The following is a 15920-nucleotide window of genomic DNA, read 5'->3' as shown; positions in this document are numbered from 1 at the left end:
TATTCCCCTTTCTTCTCCGGCCTACCCTCGCCGGACTCCGGTCGCCGGAAACTGGGAAAAACTTTAAACTTACTAATCTCCTTCGTTTCTCAACCATTTTCTATAATTCTTGGACCAAAAGAAAGCCCTAGACTAGAAGAATCACGTTGGACCACTTTTAAAGGCTAAAAATTACGAAATCTTACCTGTGCAAACAACCAAAACCGGCCAACTTCGAGTAGGACGATCCCGACGTCCAATTTCGTCCAACGAAGCACTCCGAGGCTCCTTGGGACACCACCAAGCTACCTATGAGCTTAGAAATCCCAAAAACTCAACGTATAAATTTTGCATGAACAGTACATAAATCGGGGCTTGTGAATTCGACGTGAAAACGTTGAGGTTCCTACCTGAAAATGGTATGGTTGTGCTCGCCTCGACCTCACGAGTTGAATGGTGTCCTTAGTTTCCTCGATCTGTCACGGTTTGAGGGGTATGTGTGTTGGTCCGTACGTTTTTAGGAAGAAGAAGAAGGATAGAGGACTCGGGAGAGAGAGAAGACAGAGGGAGAGAGAGAAGGATAGTGTCTGTGTGTGTGTGGGAGTGTGTGAGGTTCCAAACACATGCCACAACACAACAAACAACCAAAACGTGACGAAAGCACACTAGGGGTAAAATTGTAATTTCATACGTACATTTCGGTATTTCCGGGACGGGATGTCACAAAGATAGTCTACATATTTATTTTAAAAAAAATATTAATTTAAGAAAAGAAATAGCCTGAGTTCATTTTTTAATAATACCGGGCTAAAATTTTAGACCAAAAGGATTGGAGCAGAAAAGCTATTTTTAGGCTAAAAGCTAAATTTTTCGAACTAAAAAATTTAGCTTTTAGCCCAACAGTTGGAGGTGGTTTAAAAAGAGGGAGTGATGGAGAAGGGTGGCAAATGAGAGGGAAAAATTTAGCTTTTAACCCAACAGTTGGAGGTGGTTTAAAAAGAGGGAGTGATGGAGAAGGGTGGCAAATGAGAGGGAATTTAAAGCTTTGTGTTTTCCACTTAATCCACATTTAAAATGACAAAAGCACCCCTGTTTTAATTTGTGATAAACTGGTTTATTAGTCTGTAACTTTTTTATGCTTTTTTAGCTTGTCAATAAGAGATCCACCTGATGAGTGATGAGTAAAAAAGCAGTCAATGAAAAGAGTGCTCAGTTGAAAGAAGCCTGCGAGAAAGTCGTCTTTCATTCTTTCTTATAAAGTAGAACATAACCGTATATAATACATTATATCAAGGGCATTGTAGTCATTACAAGTGAGCGACAAGTTATCCATGTTAATGTCTGTTTGGCACTTTGGCTATCCAAAAGCAAGGGACAGATCATTGAGAACTTCCGTAGCATTTTGGGTTCACATGTTTTGGTCATTTTCTTCTTCTTGCACGAAACTACGAAATTTCTTCGTGACCTATTGACTATTTTGGTATGTATATGTACATATATACTCTACAGCCTACAGAAAACTTGAGGTAGAGAAGGGGGAAAAAAACCCCTAGCAGATTGTCCACGTACTTAAGCATTTTTTATTTCTTTTATTACAAGCGATATTTTATACTCATCAACATTAAAAGAACGAGAGAGGGTTTAAACTTGATACATAATGAGTTAAAGAAGAATCCACACCTTGCATTAAGCAAAATTTAAGTCTAAATAAAAGTAGTAAGAAAAATAAGTATGTACTTTATGTTGGAGAATAATTCAGAAATAAACAAAAATAACAGAAATAAACAGAACTTGAAATTCTAATATTTTATTAATAAAAAATACTTGATTTGCATAATGAAATTATATAATAAATACAGAAACTAATATAAGAATATCAATGATACTAACTTGATCACAGAAGGTAGAGGCTAGTGTAAATGCTATGTTCTTCGAACAGTATTTTCATCCCACTTTTGTGCTTGTGGTTCTACAACGTCTGCTCGACCAAGATTCAACTACTTAATTCTATAACCCGCACTGGATTCTAGAATTCTAGCAAATTTGCTTTGTGTGTTTACTCTCTGGAAATTTCGTACGGAAGAAAAAGAGGAAGAAAAAATGATACAACTCTTTCTAATAGCTGTGTCTTTTAATCAAAACTTATACAAGCCTAATTGTATTTAGGCTATATTATATTCAAGCTTAATCCACACAACCATAAGGCCCAAGCCTTCAATCTATTTTCAAATGGTCCAAGTTCTAATTACTAAGAAAAAAGAATAAGCCTATATAAAAGCTAGTGAACAAATATTATTACCAATGTAGAACAAAAGGGTTTTAAACTCCCACACTTTATGTGCATAGTAATCATGAAAAGTGGCGTTCTTTGCTTCACGAAAAAAAAAGGTTTAAGGGTAATCAGCTTTACGCATCATCCAGGAAGGAGCTCAAGCCTAGAAATAGCCGTACATTGTCTTCTTGCGTGATGTGCCTGTAATGAGAAGCCAATTTCAGTACGTATAAATATACAAAACCGAACCTAGCATTCAAGTTAATTTACGGAGGCTTAATTTCTTGTTTTAATCTTTTGAGCTTTTCTTTTCCATACGGGAAAGGATAATGCTAGGGAGAATAATTTTGTAGACAAAATTTTGTAAATCAAATGATATCGAAGTAGATGATTGAATTAGTACTTAGGGTAATGCTAGGGAGACTAAATTTGCAAACTAAATGATGTGTCTCCAATAAGAATGAACAAGTTTATCAACGCTTAAGTAATAAACCAATCATCAACTTCAATGTCCTTTAGTTTTCAAAATTTAGTTTATAAATTTAATCTCCCTAGCATTACAGTATTACTTAATAAGTAATGTTAGAAAGACTAAATTTGTAGACTAAATTTTGTAAACTAAATAACATGGAAGTTAATGATTGAATTATTATTTAAGTTTTAATAAACGTACTCATTCATGTTGGTGACACATTATTTAATTTGTAAATCTTATCTATAAATTTAATCTTCTAACATTACTCTTATTTAATAATTAATTAACATACTTATTTCATACCATTTTTGTTTGGAAGCCCAGTCCTTGTGAGTAAGACTAGCTAATCTACATTCTTCAGGAGGGGGCAAGTTTTTGTTACCTCTGCTGATAAGGATTTTGTCCCTCCTATCCTTTTCTCCGTACCACCGAAGTACTAAAAAAGAAAACCAAGATTCTTACCCTTTCTCTATTTCCCTGTGCAAAAGCCATGCAACAAATACATATTTTATATTTTCACAAGAATGTTAGTAACTCGTGATTTTTAATGTTTGCCAAGTTGTAAATAACTGCCATAACCAAGATCCCAACCCTTTTTTATTTCCTAGTGAAAACAAATGTGCAATGTATATGTATTTTGTGTTTCACATAAAACTACATGAGTTGTAACTCATGGTTATCAATTGGTTTAGCAAAGTTCAAAAAAGTCTTCTTAAAAATGGTTTCGTGTCAGTTACGTTGCACTACAAGTTACTAAAATTCACGTTAGACATTTGGAAGATGTTTTAGCTTCGGAAAAGCTTATATGAGTCTTGCTAACGTTATTTATTGATTGTTATCCTTTCCAGCTTAAAAATCAAAACAAACACAAATGATGTGATGAAAACTCAACAGTAAATTCACAAAATTTATGAGTTGTAACTCACATTTTCTCTACACCTAATACTATCTCGTGCCATTTTTGGCACACATTTTCTCAACCATCATATTTTCACAAAGAAAATATCATATAACTCAGGGTTTATAAGCGATTAAATTTCAAGCAAGACATTTGAGAGATGTTCTAGCCGCCAAAAATCTACTTTGAGTCAGCTAGTAATTTGATTTTATAGATTTTTAAATATTCTATCTTAAAAAAATAAAAAATGGTAATTTATACTGTATGTGTACGTAAAAGATCATGCAAATTAAGCTCAACAATAGCAATTCTAACAAAAATTGTACAATTTTGTGAATTTCTACTAAAACTATCATTAAAAAATATTTTGTTTTCATTTTGCACCATAACATTAGACAATTCCAAAGATCACCCGAAAATTTTAATTAGTTATGTTTGTTTAATTTTATTGGTAATTAGATTTAGATCCTACTAGTGTGTTTTGTATGGGGGTCCCCTACAACTCTTTAGACTTTAGGACGGAACTAATGATTGCGTTATGTATGAGCAGTGGCCAACAATATCAAATGTATTTTATCCTCCTTATGCGGTTGAGGAGCTTTGCACTTGCTTGTCAAACTCAAACACAAAGTGGGTATAAAACATTAAAATTTATGATTAATTTAAATGATATGGATGTCCACGTTAAATGATATCATGGTGAGAATAACATTATATATTGAAAACCATAAATATTAGTTTCACAACCCATCGTCTTATCATTTTTTTTTAACAAATGATATTATGTACACTAAAGGAACTAAACCTCATAATGCGCCAGTCATAATAATGTGGTTCAAATTCACTTTTAGCGGGAATCGAACAGGCCTCTCACTTACAAGTGAAAATAAATACCACTAGACCATGACTAAGTGGCTTGTCTTGTCATTTATTTATTCATTACGACTATTTAGTATTACACTAATTTTCCCATTTATTAACTTATTATATCAGAGCAGACGTTGTTTAGATAAATAACATATTTGAGTCCAAGGCAATGAATAACCATGGATGGTAATGATTTAGTGACAAGTCTTTAAGCCTAATCTTATCTTTATGAACTTAAACAATGTCTTCCTGTGAATATTTTAAAGTTTTTTGTTTAATGATGCTTAAGTTTAAAATAATGAGATCCTTAAACGGCGTCTTTAATCTACTACACAAGTACATATCATAAAGAATTCATTAAAACAAGGTACAAGGAAAACTCCTTTCAAATTTTTATCTTCATATAAAAGGAGTTGAAGAATATCAAATGCTAAAATTAAAAAGAGGTCCGTGAGAAGTAAAAATGGCATATATACATTGACAGTCCACAAATCCCTCTTTTAATAAATTAAGCCAACATTATGGTTGGTTTAATCAAATATAAAATGGCATATATCCCACAACTTAATTAATTTGTACACACATACCAAATCCCATATCTTCATTATAGCTTGCACTTTTTCCTACTACCTTTCAATGTCTATGGACGCAAAAGCTGTTTTTCCCATATGATTAACAAAACTCTTCGAGTCTTCACGCTTGCTTGTCTTTTGATATTCAACATCATGATCCGGATCCTCTTCATCTTCTTCGCTTAGTCTGGTCAATGAAAAATACTCAACCTTTTCGCCATAAACCTTAACCAAAACCAAATAGAAGGACACCCCAAAAATGGCAACTCCCAACAAGAACCAACTAAACTGAAGGTTCACTAAGGACTTGGCTCTGTGAAGTGCCTCATCTCCATGGCACCTAACCACTTTGTGACCCTCCTCTAAGTTCATGGAACAACCTTTTGGCATCAAATCAGGTGTCCAAAGCATGAACCCCATGACCATAAGCCAAACACCTTGGAAAAATATGCTTAGTGACCTCACAAAGCTGACCAAAAAACTCTCAGGCAAACCAATTCCCATAAGGGTTGTGGTCAAAGAAACAAGAACCACAAGCTGTAGAAGCATGTGGTATTGACCTTCAGGTCCCATGTGATCAGCAGAGTGAAGGTGAAAGAGAAGAAGCTGCTGCCCAAACGCTATGGCTCCAAGGAGTTGGGTCAAACCATGTTGTGCTTTTGGGGAAATTTTGTCAAGAACGATGGCAAAAGCTGCATAGACCAAGAAAGTCATGGAGATTGAAGAGTGCTCGAAGTTGTGGAGATGGTTGGTGGGGATCGTTCCATCGTCATCGAGCGGTTGGTGTTTCTGTGGACCTATGAAGAGTTCCATGGCAATGGAGGCAGATGAGCCTCCCATGATTAAGAAGAGCTCCAAATACTTGAATTTGGAGGTGGGAAACCAGGATGGAGCTGTGTAGGTGTTTGGTTGGTTAAGATGGAGTTTGATGTGATTAAAGAGGTGCCATAATCCAATGAGAAGAAACCCAAAGCCCGGTGCTACATGCCCAACTAAAGTGCCCATTTCCAACTGCTTGGTTTGTGTTGAGAGAGAATAGAGAGAGAGAGAGAGGTTGTTTATGTTGTTGGTGGTGTTGTTTAAGCCTAGAGGAAGAAAGGGAAGGAGTGATGGATAAGGGTGGCAAATGAGAGGGATTTTAAAGTTTTGGGGGAGGGGAAAGGGGTTGAAATTCTAAGGAGTCCAGAGGCTTCCAAGCCAAGGAGGTTATGAATTTTTATTTGAAATGTTTGTTTGGTGGCTTGAAGTGCAAGGTTTTCTAGAATGATATGAGCACAACTTTGAGTTGACAACCACATTAGTTGACAATTGACCATAATCAAGCTTTTCTAGAATGATAGGAGCAGAACTTTGAGTTGCCTTACTAGAATGATAGGGGCACAACTTTGAGTTTTTCACTTAATCCACATTTGAAATGACAAATTCACCCCATTTTTAGTTTGTAAAAAACTGTTCTATTAGTCACTAATTTTTTATGCTCGTTTAGCTTGTTAATGATTAGGGATCCATCTGATGAGGGGAAAAAACTAGTCAATGAAAGGACTGATCAGGTGAAAGAAGCCTGCGATGAAAGTCTTCTTTAACATATGAATTCATTTTCTACAACATAAATGTATATAATACATTATATCACGGGCATTTTAGTCATTACAAGTGAGAGTGACAGAATCAAAGAATAGATCATTCTGGTTTATGTTTCTTAGCATTTTGGATTCCCATGTTTTGCTCATTTTCTTCTTCTTGCACGAAACTACGAAATTTCTTCATGATCTATTGACTATTTTGGTATGTATATATGTGAATATAGAAGGGGAAAAAAACTAGCAAACTTTTTGTTTTGCTTTTTTATTATAAGCTTTATACTTATTTACTTGAAAAAGATGAAGAAGAGTTTAAACTCGAAATACAATAAGTTGAAAAAAAATATCATAACCACCTAGCAATTCACCACTTACATTGAGCAAAGTTTAAGTCTCAATATCGATTAGTAAACCAACTATTAAAAAAAAAAAAAAACCAATGAGTGTGTCATTCACATATTAATATATGTATATGTCACTTAATCTTCCAATATATTTTACCGCAAAAAAAAAAAATTAAAAAGATGTGTCATCGCATGTGTCATTTCTCAACATATATAAATAGGGGATCTCTCCATTTTCCCGTACTGAAAGTTTATCCACCTTGCGTGCGCCGTGCCACTACCGCAGAATTAATTATGACAATTGTTCATGTCCTTCTATTTTGTCCCGAATAAACATATTTTCTCTTTCTCATCCGTATATGAAGTTGGTAGATGAGGGTGTTGGACTTCTTGTGTCTCGTCAAAGATAATCCCCAACGCCTCTAAACCATTTTTTTCAAGAAGATGTTTTATGGGGTCGTTGATTTTGATTGTGAAAAAGGTCAATTTTCGTGTGTATCATGAAACACTTTATGTAAAAAATACATACGTTATAATTAAAGTGATTTAGTAACTACATATCCGTATTTTAGATATACCAGGGAAGGAGGAAAGTTCCTTTTTTTGTGAAGAAGAAGGAAAGTTCCTAATTATTGTTTTATTTGATTTAATGAGGAATGCTAAGGGGAATCTCTCTAGACTCTATCTCACCTTACAGTTTAACGTTAATTCATAATATAAAATATTGTGCTAAAAATATGAGATGAAAGAGAGTTATAAAGAGTCCAATTTTGAGGCAGTGGTAGTTCTCTTAATCTAAAATGAATGATAGATATAAAGATTGTAGCTGTACAGTCGAAACTTGATACAAGTTTCAATGGCGGCTATATTGAGATTCTTGGGAGTCAAGTTTTCTGATGACACACATAGCTGATCATTTATTAATTAAATTTTTTAGGAAAGACAATATTATATTATTGGATAAAATAAATTTTTTAATACTAATAAAAAAATATTAAAACTTAACATATTCAAGATACGGCGAAGGATTAGGCGAAATAAATTACTAAGACTTTACCATGACCTTGTTTATATTGGATAATGGAACACATGATCAGCATCAACTGCTTCTCTAACAAAATTGATGGCAAATGGCTAATGAAAAAGACATATATGCAATTAAGGGTGTAGCTTAGGACATCTAATTTATATAAATTCCTTACGTATGTAACTTCTAGTAAGAAGCTAATTAGACACTTGGGCTTTCTAAATGTGTAGGATTGAAAGGGACAAACATGAGAACCATGTTAAAAAACAAATATAAAAAGAGAATTAGGTCCACTCCGAATTTTAGTGTCCAGTGGCTCCTTTAATTTGTGTATTAAAAAAAATCAGAGTTGTTTGTTTGTGTGAAGTGGGCCAATGGGATGAGTTAATGAGAATCAGTCGGATTCAATTTGTGTGGTCCAAATTTTTTCGTCTCTAGGCTCTAGACACTAAGGTTTGGGAGTGGATCATATTCTTATAAAAAGAACAATCCTTCAAATATGCTTTTTTTTTTCCTTTTTTTTTTTTCAGATCATCATTTAAAATTCTCAACTTATTTCTTGCGTAGCATATTTGAAAAATAAAAAATTCAATTACTTGTATTATTACGCTTGGAGTATCAGACTGTATTTTCGAATATTGAGAAATTTCTCGTGTGAACCCTAGCGACAATAATTACAAAGTTTGTAACAACCCACATGAGACAAAGAAAGTTTGTAACAACCCACTGAAAAAATTCCCGTATGCGGATGTCTTCTTCGTTATTTTTATGCGTGTGAATCTCACAAAGAGTTAGAACTATAATATTATGTCCATATTGTTCGTGCATAAGTATATGCTGGTGTAGGGAAATCCCCATATGTATCTATGTACGTCATGGTGGCTTGGATTCGAAGGGGTTTTGCCTAAGCTAACCTGGTATGGCCGTTACCATATGCATTTGCATCACCAATGACGTTGGGCCAACCTCAAAGATCACATGCATGCATTTTATAATTAAATGAAAATCACGTTTTCAATAATTTATCGAACTTTCCCATCCAATATCGGTACACATATGCTTTGATTTGATTTGTCGCCATTACTAATGGATATTCTTAAAAATTCTCATTATGCCTTGTAAAATCAAACTATACATTCCACCTTTAAATTATTTGATAACAGAAAACTGACAACGAAATCGAAATAATGATAAACGATCTCTAAAATTTAACAGTCTTGAAATTATTTAGCAAAATGGGTGCTTTAATAATTATAATTCGAAGGGATTGAAGTGAGCTTTGGCTGCCTCATATGGATCAGTGTACACAATATGGTTGTATCTTTGAGCAGGTTTTGGCTCCCAGAACCGAAGACTGCAGGTGGGCTGATGAGAAACTGCTAATTTTTGCACTGAAGGGTCTTAGCAGAGGCCAGAGGGCTACAATTAAAGGGCAAAATGGAATTACATGACACAAGTTTTGAAGGTATAATTATTAGTATGGTATTTGTGATTCGAATTGTGCAAGATATCAGCACAAAACGTGTCATTTTAGTAGTTTTTTTCCTCTCATTCTTACCACAAAAGCTTGCAATTGGTTCACTTTTTTTGCTTCTGCAGTTTTGCAGCTCTAAGGGGAAAAGTCACGAAAGGTCATATGTGATTATAATCTCCAAAGGTGAGTTTCGAAGTGTTTGGTTGTAATATGCTCTACACCCGTATGCATTTAGTCAAATGTTTAACACCGATAGATACATATTAGGGCTTTTGTTTGATTTCTAGGATTATATTAGAATAAATAACCCTCTGAATTGACAGTAAATTGGAAATAAAAGAGAATTACTTTTCTTAAGACTTTCGCGATCAATGTTTAGGTTGAAATCCCACTTTGAAATTTTTTTTTCTCTATAATTTTTTTTTTCTTTTCACAACAAAAACAGTTAAATTAAAGGCCATCCCTGTATAGGGTTCTTTTTCTTAACGAAACTCTTCTGTTTAGTCCTAATGTGTTAGCCAAAACGATGATGAAAGTCTTAAGAAAAGTAATTCTCCTTCATCTAAAGTATAGGGCTCTTTTTCTTAACGAAACTCTTCTATTTAGATGTGTTAGCCAAAACGATGATGAAATCACAATTTTGGTCAATTATCATGTCAAGCTCTGAATCACGATAAATACATATGGACACAACCTATTGCAATATTTTCTGAACATAGTAGTGATAAGTTTGTGACCAAAGTGGTGCGACCATGATCAAAATACCTCACCTCTTGGCTAGCCAAGTCATAGTTCTGTCGCCTTTTTTCATCATTTTGGACCAAGGAAAAAACCCAGGCGTTGTGAGTAAAGAAAGTTGAAGTTCCACTATAAAACTAATTGGTAATATAGGGAGTAGCCCAACCTCTTGTAAGCCCATGCAAGTTCTCTTCTCCCATCAATGTGAGATTAATTCTCAACACACCCCCTCACGTGTAGCGACAACCTACTCTGATACCATGAAGAAAGTTGGGGCATAAAACCAATTGGCAATATGAGGGAGTAGCCCAACCTTTTATAAGCCCATGCAAGTTCTCTTCTCCCATCAATGTGGGATTAATTCTCAACACACCCCCTCACGTGTAGCAAATTTTTAAGCCTAACGTGTAAACAATAAAACGGGGTGATGTGGAACACTTGTGGCCGTTTGACTTCACACGTGGGACAACCTGCTGTGATATCATGAAGAAAATTGGGGTTCCACCATAAAACCAATTGGCAATATGAGGGAGTAGCCCAACCTCTTAGAAGCCCATGCAAGATCTCTACTCCATTCAATGTGGGATTAATTCTCAACAGTGAGAACAAAGCTTTTGGGGCTGAAAAAAAAGAAGAAAAACTTAGCCACTTTTGGTTGGATTGGCACGACATTGTTAGCGGTACAAATCCCAGTTCAGTTTCAGTGGTGCAACGGTCTCCAATACATCAACAGGGTTTGGTTTTATTAGCATGATTGATGATCCACTCACTGAAGGGCCTGAATTGAGCCCAAAATTGCTAGGAAGGGCTCAAGGGTTTAAATTGCTAGGAGGGCTCAAGGGTTTTATGGATCTGCCTCACAAAAAGATGTTGGCCCATTGATGGCCATGAATTTTGCTTTCTTACAGGGTTCCAGTCTTACGAGTCACGACTGGGGATGCTATAGTTGTGTATAATGTCTATGTGCTGCATTACTGATCATGCTTATTTTCTTGGCACACTTAATTTTTCCTTTACTTGTCTAGCTTGGTTTGTTCTTGTAATAAGTATATGCTGATTTTTCATCATGTTGTCCCTTCTAATGATGAACTTTTTCTAGTACAAAACCATACAACTTAAATTGGTAATTAACCAATTTATTATGTCCAAGTGTGCAAGAAATCATCTAGACAGGTACCATTTTGCTTGTGATTTCGGGATGTCCCTGACTGTGCAATAATTACTAGTTTTTCCCTCTCAAATTTTCCCACAAAAAGATGTCCCGTGGTTCACTCGTTTGCTATATATAGTTGCAGCTTTTGGGGAAAAATAAGTCACAATTAAATTAAAAGACCATCCTTGTGCTAAGTAAGATTAAGAATATATTATGCCGTGTAACCGAAATGTATATTTTTGTATATACAGACGATGAGAGATGTGTATACAATAAGTTATATGGGGTGTTGTAGGAATGATTCTCTGGCTTCCTTCACTTTCACTCCAAGTTAGGTACGAATACCACTGAAATTTTTCCTATATAACTTTGACTAGAGTAAAAAGAATACAGCACCTTTCACATAGACAAACAGATGAAGTAAGGCTTTGGGTTAGCGGAACATATATATCCGATATTGTGTTTTGTAGAGGAGCATATATAGTCAGTATGCTCACGGATGATGTATATACTACGAAAAAGGGGTGGGTGGGTGGGTGAGTGGGTGCGGGGTTTCCAAAATGGCTCACGGCGTTATTCGTGGAGGAGTTGACGTACCCAATTTCTAAGATTTGATGGATCAGAATTCTCTCCTGAGTTAAGGATGAGGATTCTTCTAACCAAACTCATCAGATTGTTAAAATTTTATTCAACGGTTACAATTATTACAACTTTAAAGAGACCTTCTATTTGTAATCGTTATATAAAATTTCAACGATCTAATGAGCTTAATTAAGAGGATCCTCATTCTTAGGTTAGAAGAGGATCCTAATCTGATTTGTTTGATAAATAAAATGCATCTTTTGTACGAAAAGACAAAAGGACTTAGGTCCACCAAAACGGAGAGATCAAAAGTAGATCGTCTCTAGTCAGGGCTATGATTGTAACCCAAAAATTATTTTTCTAAAGAATAGTGCTTGGTTATATTTTTACAGTAGATTCTTATCTTCTTTCATTTTCTTTTCTTACATATTGTTTTTTGTCTTATTAAATTTATATAAAAAAATTAATACAAGATGTTAATGTAATTTAAACATAACTGTTTAAATATGAGGAAATGAAAAGAAAGAGAGATTAAGAGGAGAGACGATCATTCTCCTATATCTTTAGTCTACGGCTGAGGATGGCCTTAGGTCCACCGAACTGATTGAAGTGTATAGAAATTTAGTATGCAAGTATGTGAGTGTGGTGTTAAATACACGTATTATAATTTGAAATAAAAATTAATTAATTTTTTTATGCATGGATTTAAAGTTTATAATTATTAAAAACTATGCACTATAATTATTAACACCCAGTCGTCTCATCATAGTGTTGCATGTTAGTCATGAAAAACTATGCACTATTTAAAAAAAAAAAAAAAAAAAAAAAAACCTATGCACTATGATTCCAGAAGCCTGGAATTATTTCAACCCCTTCAGTACTTTACCTAAAAGATCATTCTTTCCTTTTCTTTGACAACTTTACCAAACCCTTCTCATAATAACCTCAACACAATTTCCTGCAAAGACAGCACGCCATATACCAATTAGTTGTCTAGTCGTTTTAGAAAATTAATTAAGACCCAATTGGATTAACTTGTGAACAGTTAAGTTAATTATGCAATGCGACAACCTGACCCAAAAGAAACGGAACAAAGAAAATGTTGGCAGCCTGTGGTTGGTGGTCACCATGATGAAAAAAACCCCAACTTGGTCAAGCTCTGACTCATTCCACACTATATATGTGGACACAAAGCTACTCCAATTTCCAAACCAAAGTAGTGACTTTAAGTTATAGAGCTTCAACCATGGCTACAACACCTCAAATCTTGGCTACTCAGTTCATAATTCTCTCACTTCTATTTTCTTTTGCCCTAATTCTTGTCCAAGGAGAAGATCAAGATTTTGTTAGAGCCTTGGACCGCAAGCTTCTGGGTCTCAAGAAAGAGAAGTTCAGCCACTTTAAGATGTACTGGCATGATATCTACAGCGGTAAAAATCCAAGTGCAGTAGGAGTGGTGAATCCACCCATCAATTCATCAACCCTATTTGGTTCTGTTAGCATGATTGATGATCCTCTCACTGAAGGCCCTGAGTCGAGCTCAAAATTGCTGGGAAAGGCTCAAGGGTTCTATGCGTCTGCCTCACAGAAAGAAGTTGGCCTGCTGATGGCCATGAATTTTCACTTTAACCAAGGGAAGTACAATGGCAGCACTATAACGATTCTAGGAAGGAACCAGGTGTTCAACAAGGTGAGGGAGATGCCTGTCATTGGAGGCAGTGGGCTTTTCAGGTTTGCAAGAGGTTATGTTCAAGCAAGTACTCATACATTCAATCCAACCACAGGAGATGCCGTTGTTGAGTATAATATTTATGTGCTGCATTATTGATGAAGGTCTTTTTTTTCTTTTTTTCTTGATGGCTTTTGCTTTGTTCCTTTTTTTCTTTGGAGGTTGTAGATTCTAAATATGTTGGCCACCCACCATTTCATTTCTTTTCATTTTAGCGGGCGTGGTTGAGTTTACTTTATCAAGTATTGGCCGGCTATATGCATTTGGTTGGTGTCAATAACTCCACAGAGGACGGATAAATGAAAATAAAATAAATTATGGTTCATTGGATGGGAATTGGAATAACTACATAAAGAAGTTGGCTTATTTTTTGCTATGCTTCATGGAATTTCATTTTGATTTCATTTTGTTCTCTGTAACTCTAAAGTCATCATTTTACTCTTTAGAACTCAAAATTTATTTCATTTGACTTGTGAACTCTCTTTTCTCCCTGAAACTTATAAGGCGCCTCCTAAAATATATGTGGGACCAACACTTAATAAGACTATGTCACATGTACAAAAAATTTGATTATAAATCTCTATTGCACGTTAACATTCAACAATAAGGGAATATTAAGTTTCAAAGAAATTGAAGAGATGAAAAAAATAAAAAAGAAATTGATTAGCCTGACGCACCCTAATTGAACTCCCATAAGAAATTAACAAATCTAAGGTAATATGGATAGAATTTTGAGTTTTATAGAGACAACTTTTATGTTTCAGAGAGCAAAATAAGGTCGAAATCGAGTTTAAGGGACAAAGTGAAGCAAACTTTGAGTTTCAGGTAGTAAAGTGATGACTTTTGAGTTACAGAGAGCAAAGTGCGATTAAAATCAAGTTTCAGTGGGCATAGCCAAAATAAGCTTAAAGATGTTGACGTTCCACCATAACATTAATTGACAATATGGAAAGTAACTGAAATTACTTACATGCCCAAATAAGGTCCCTCCTCTCAATGTAGCATGCTCACCCACGTGTGGAGAATTTTGAAGTCTAACACATGAACAACACGAATAGGGTGACGTGAAGCACGTGTGGCTATTGGTCTTTACATGTTGGACTGTTAAATTTTAGGTAGACGGACCATGGTCCCACTCCAACAACATCGATACTGTCCCCACTTGGCCACCTGCTTAATCTGTCATGTGTGGGGTTTTAATACAAAAGGCCTCGGTGATAGTTAGAGTGAGGTAATTCTATTTAAAGGGCTTGCTCTCAAGTCTTTTGGCCGATGTGGGACAAAGGAATTCTAACATGGACAACCTGCTTTAATACCATAAAGAAGTTGAGGTTCCACCATAAAATTAATTGGCAATATGAAGATTATATCAACTTACTTATAAGCTCATGCAAAATCATTCATCTCATTGATAGTAAGATTCGGGAGATTCGGATAATGATAGAAAGATCAAAATTTTTAAATCAAATGATATAGTTGTAGATGATTGAATTATTAATTAAGTATCGATTAACGTGCTTGTTTATTATTGATGACAAATCATTTGATTTGCAATTTGATGTAAAAATTCTAATCTCCCTAACATTATTCATCTCTCAACAATATCTGGTATTCTTTCTCTAGCTCTCCCTCATTGGATGGTTAAAAATGTGAAGAGAGAGAGAGAGAGAGAGAGAGAGAGAAATTAATAAAGAGGGGCATACAACATATTGTATGGTGAAAATGCCACGAGAGATAAATTAAGGCCATCTCCAATTGATAGCTGGTCAGATGGCTCGTTTTAGCCCTCTGGCCCTTCAAGATATTAACATTTTAATAAACAGTACACGGTCATATTTGCCTCCATCTCCAACCGAGGGTCATAGGACTTGTTTTAGCCCTGTCACAAAAAACCGTCTCCAACTTAGGGCCAAACATAATTTATTATTTAAATTTAAAAACTACAACAACTTAAATTTAAAAACTACAACTTAAATTTAGGAATGGTGAATGAATGGTTTAGGTATTTATAGGAAAAAAAAATTAGAATTTTTAAGAATTAAAAAAAAGGCCAAAATTTTGAATCCAACAATAATTGGCGTCAACTAGTCGTTGGATTCAATTTTTTGTTTAAGCATTCATGTCTGTTATATCCGACAAGATTGTTGGAATTTCTGGCCAACCTCGGGCTGACTGGCTAGCTACGTGCGGCCAGCCCTTTGGTCCTTTCAGATTTTGTGGGGCCCATAAG

General features: G+C 35.0%; 2 protein-coding genes across 2 annotated transcripts; one reads left to right on the top strand and one right to left on the bottom strand.

Annotated features, from left to right (window-relative positions):
• Window positions 1-4946: 4946 nt before the first annotated feature.
• LOC137743770 (uncharacterized) lies at window positions 4947-6269 on the bottom strand. Its single transcript, XM_068483711.1, has one exon. It carries the CDS (start codon window positions 6066-6068, stop codon window positions 5118-5120), a length of 951 nt encoding a protein of 316 aa, XP_068339812.1. The 5' UTR covers window positions 6069-6269; the 3' UTR covers window positions 4947-5117.
• Window positions 6270-13161: 6892 nt separating this feature from the next.
• Window positions 13162-14015, top strand: LOC137742553 (dirigent protein 22-like). Its single transcript, XM_068482455.1, has one exon. The coding sequence runs from the start codon at window positions 13208-13210 to the stop codon at window positions 13787-13789; it is 582 nt and encodes a 193-aa protein (XP_068338556.1). The 5' UTR covers window positions 13162-13207; the 3' UTR covers window positions 13790-14015.
• The last annotated feature ends 1905 nt before the right edge of the window (window positions 14016-15920 follow it).

Source organism: Pyrus communis, chromosome 8 (genome assembly GCF_963583255.1).
Source record: "Pyrus communis chromosome 8, drPyrComm1.1, whole genome shotgun sequence".
NCBI lineage: Eukaryota > Viridiplantae > Streptophyta > Magnoliopsida > Rosales > Rosaceae > Pyrus > Pyrus communis.
Note: the sequence above shows the minus strand (reverse complement) of the source record. Positions and strands in the feature narration are given on the sequence as shown.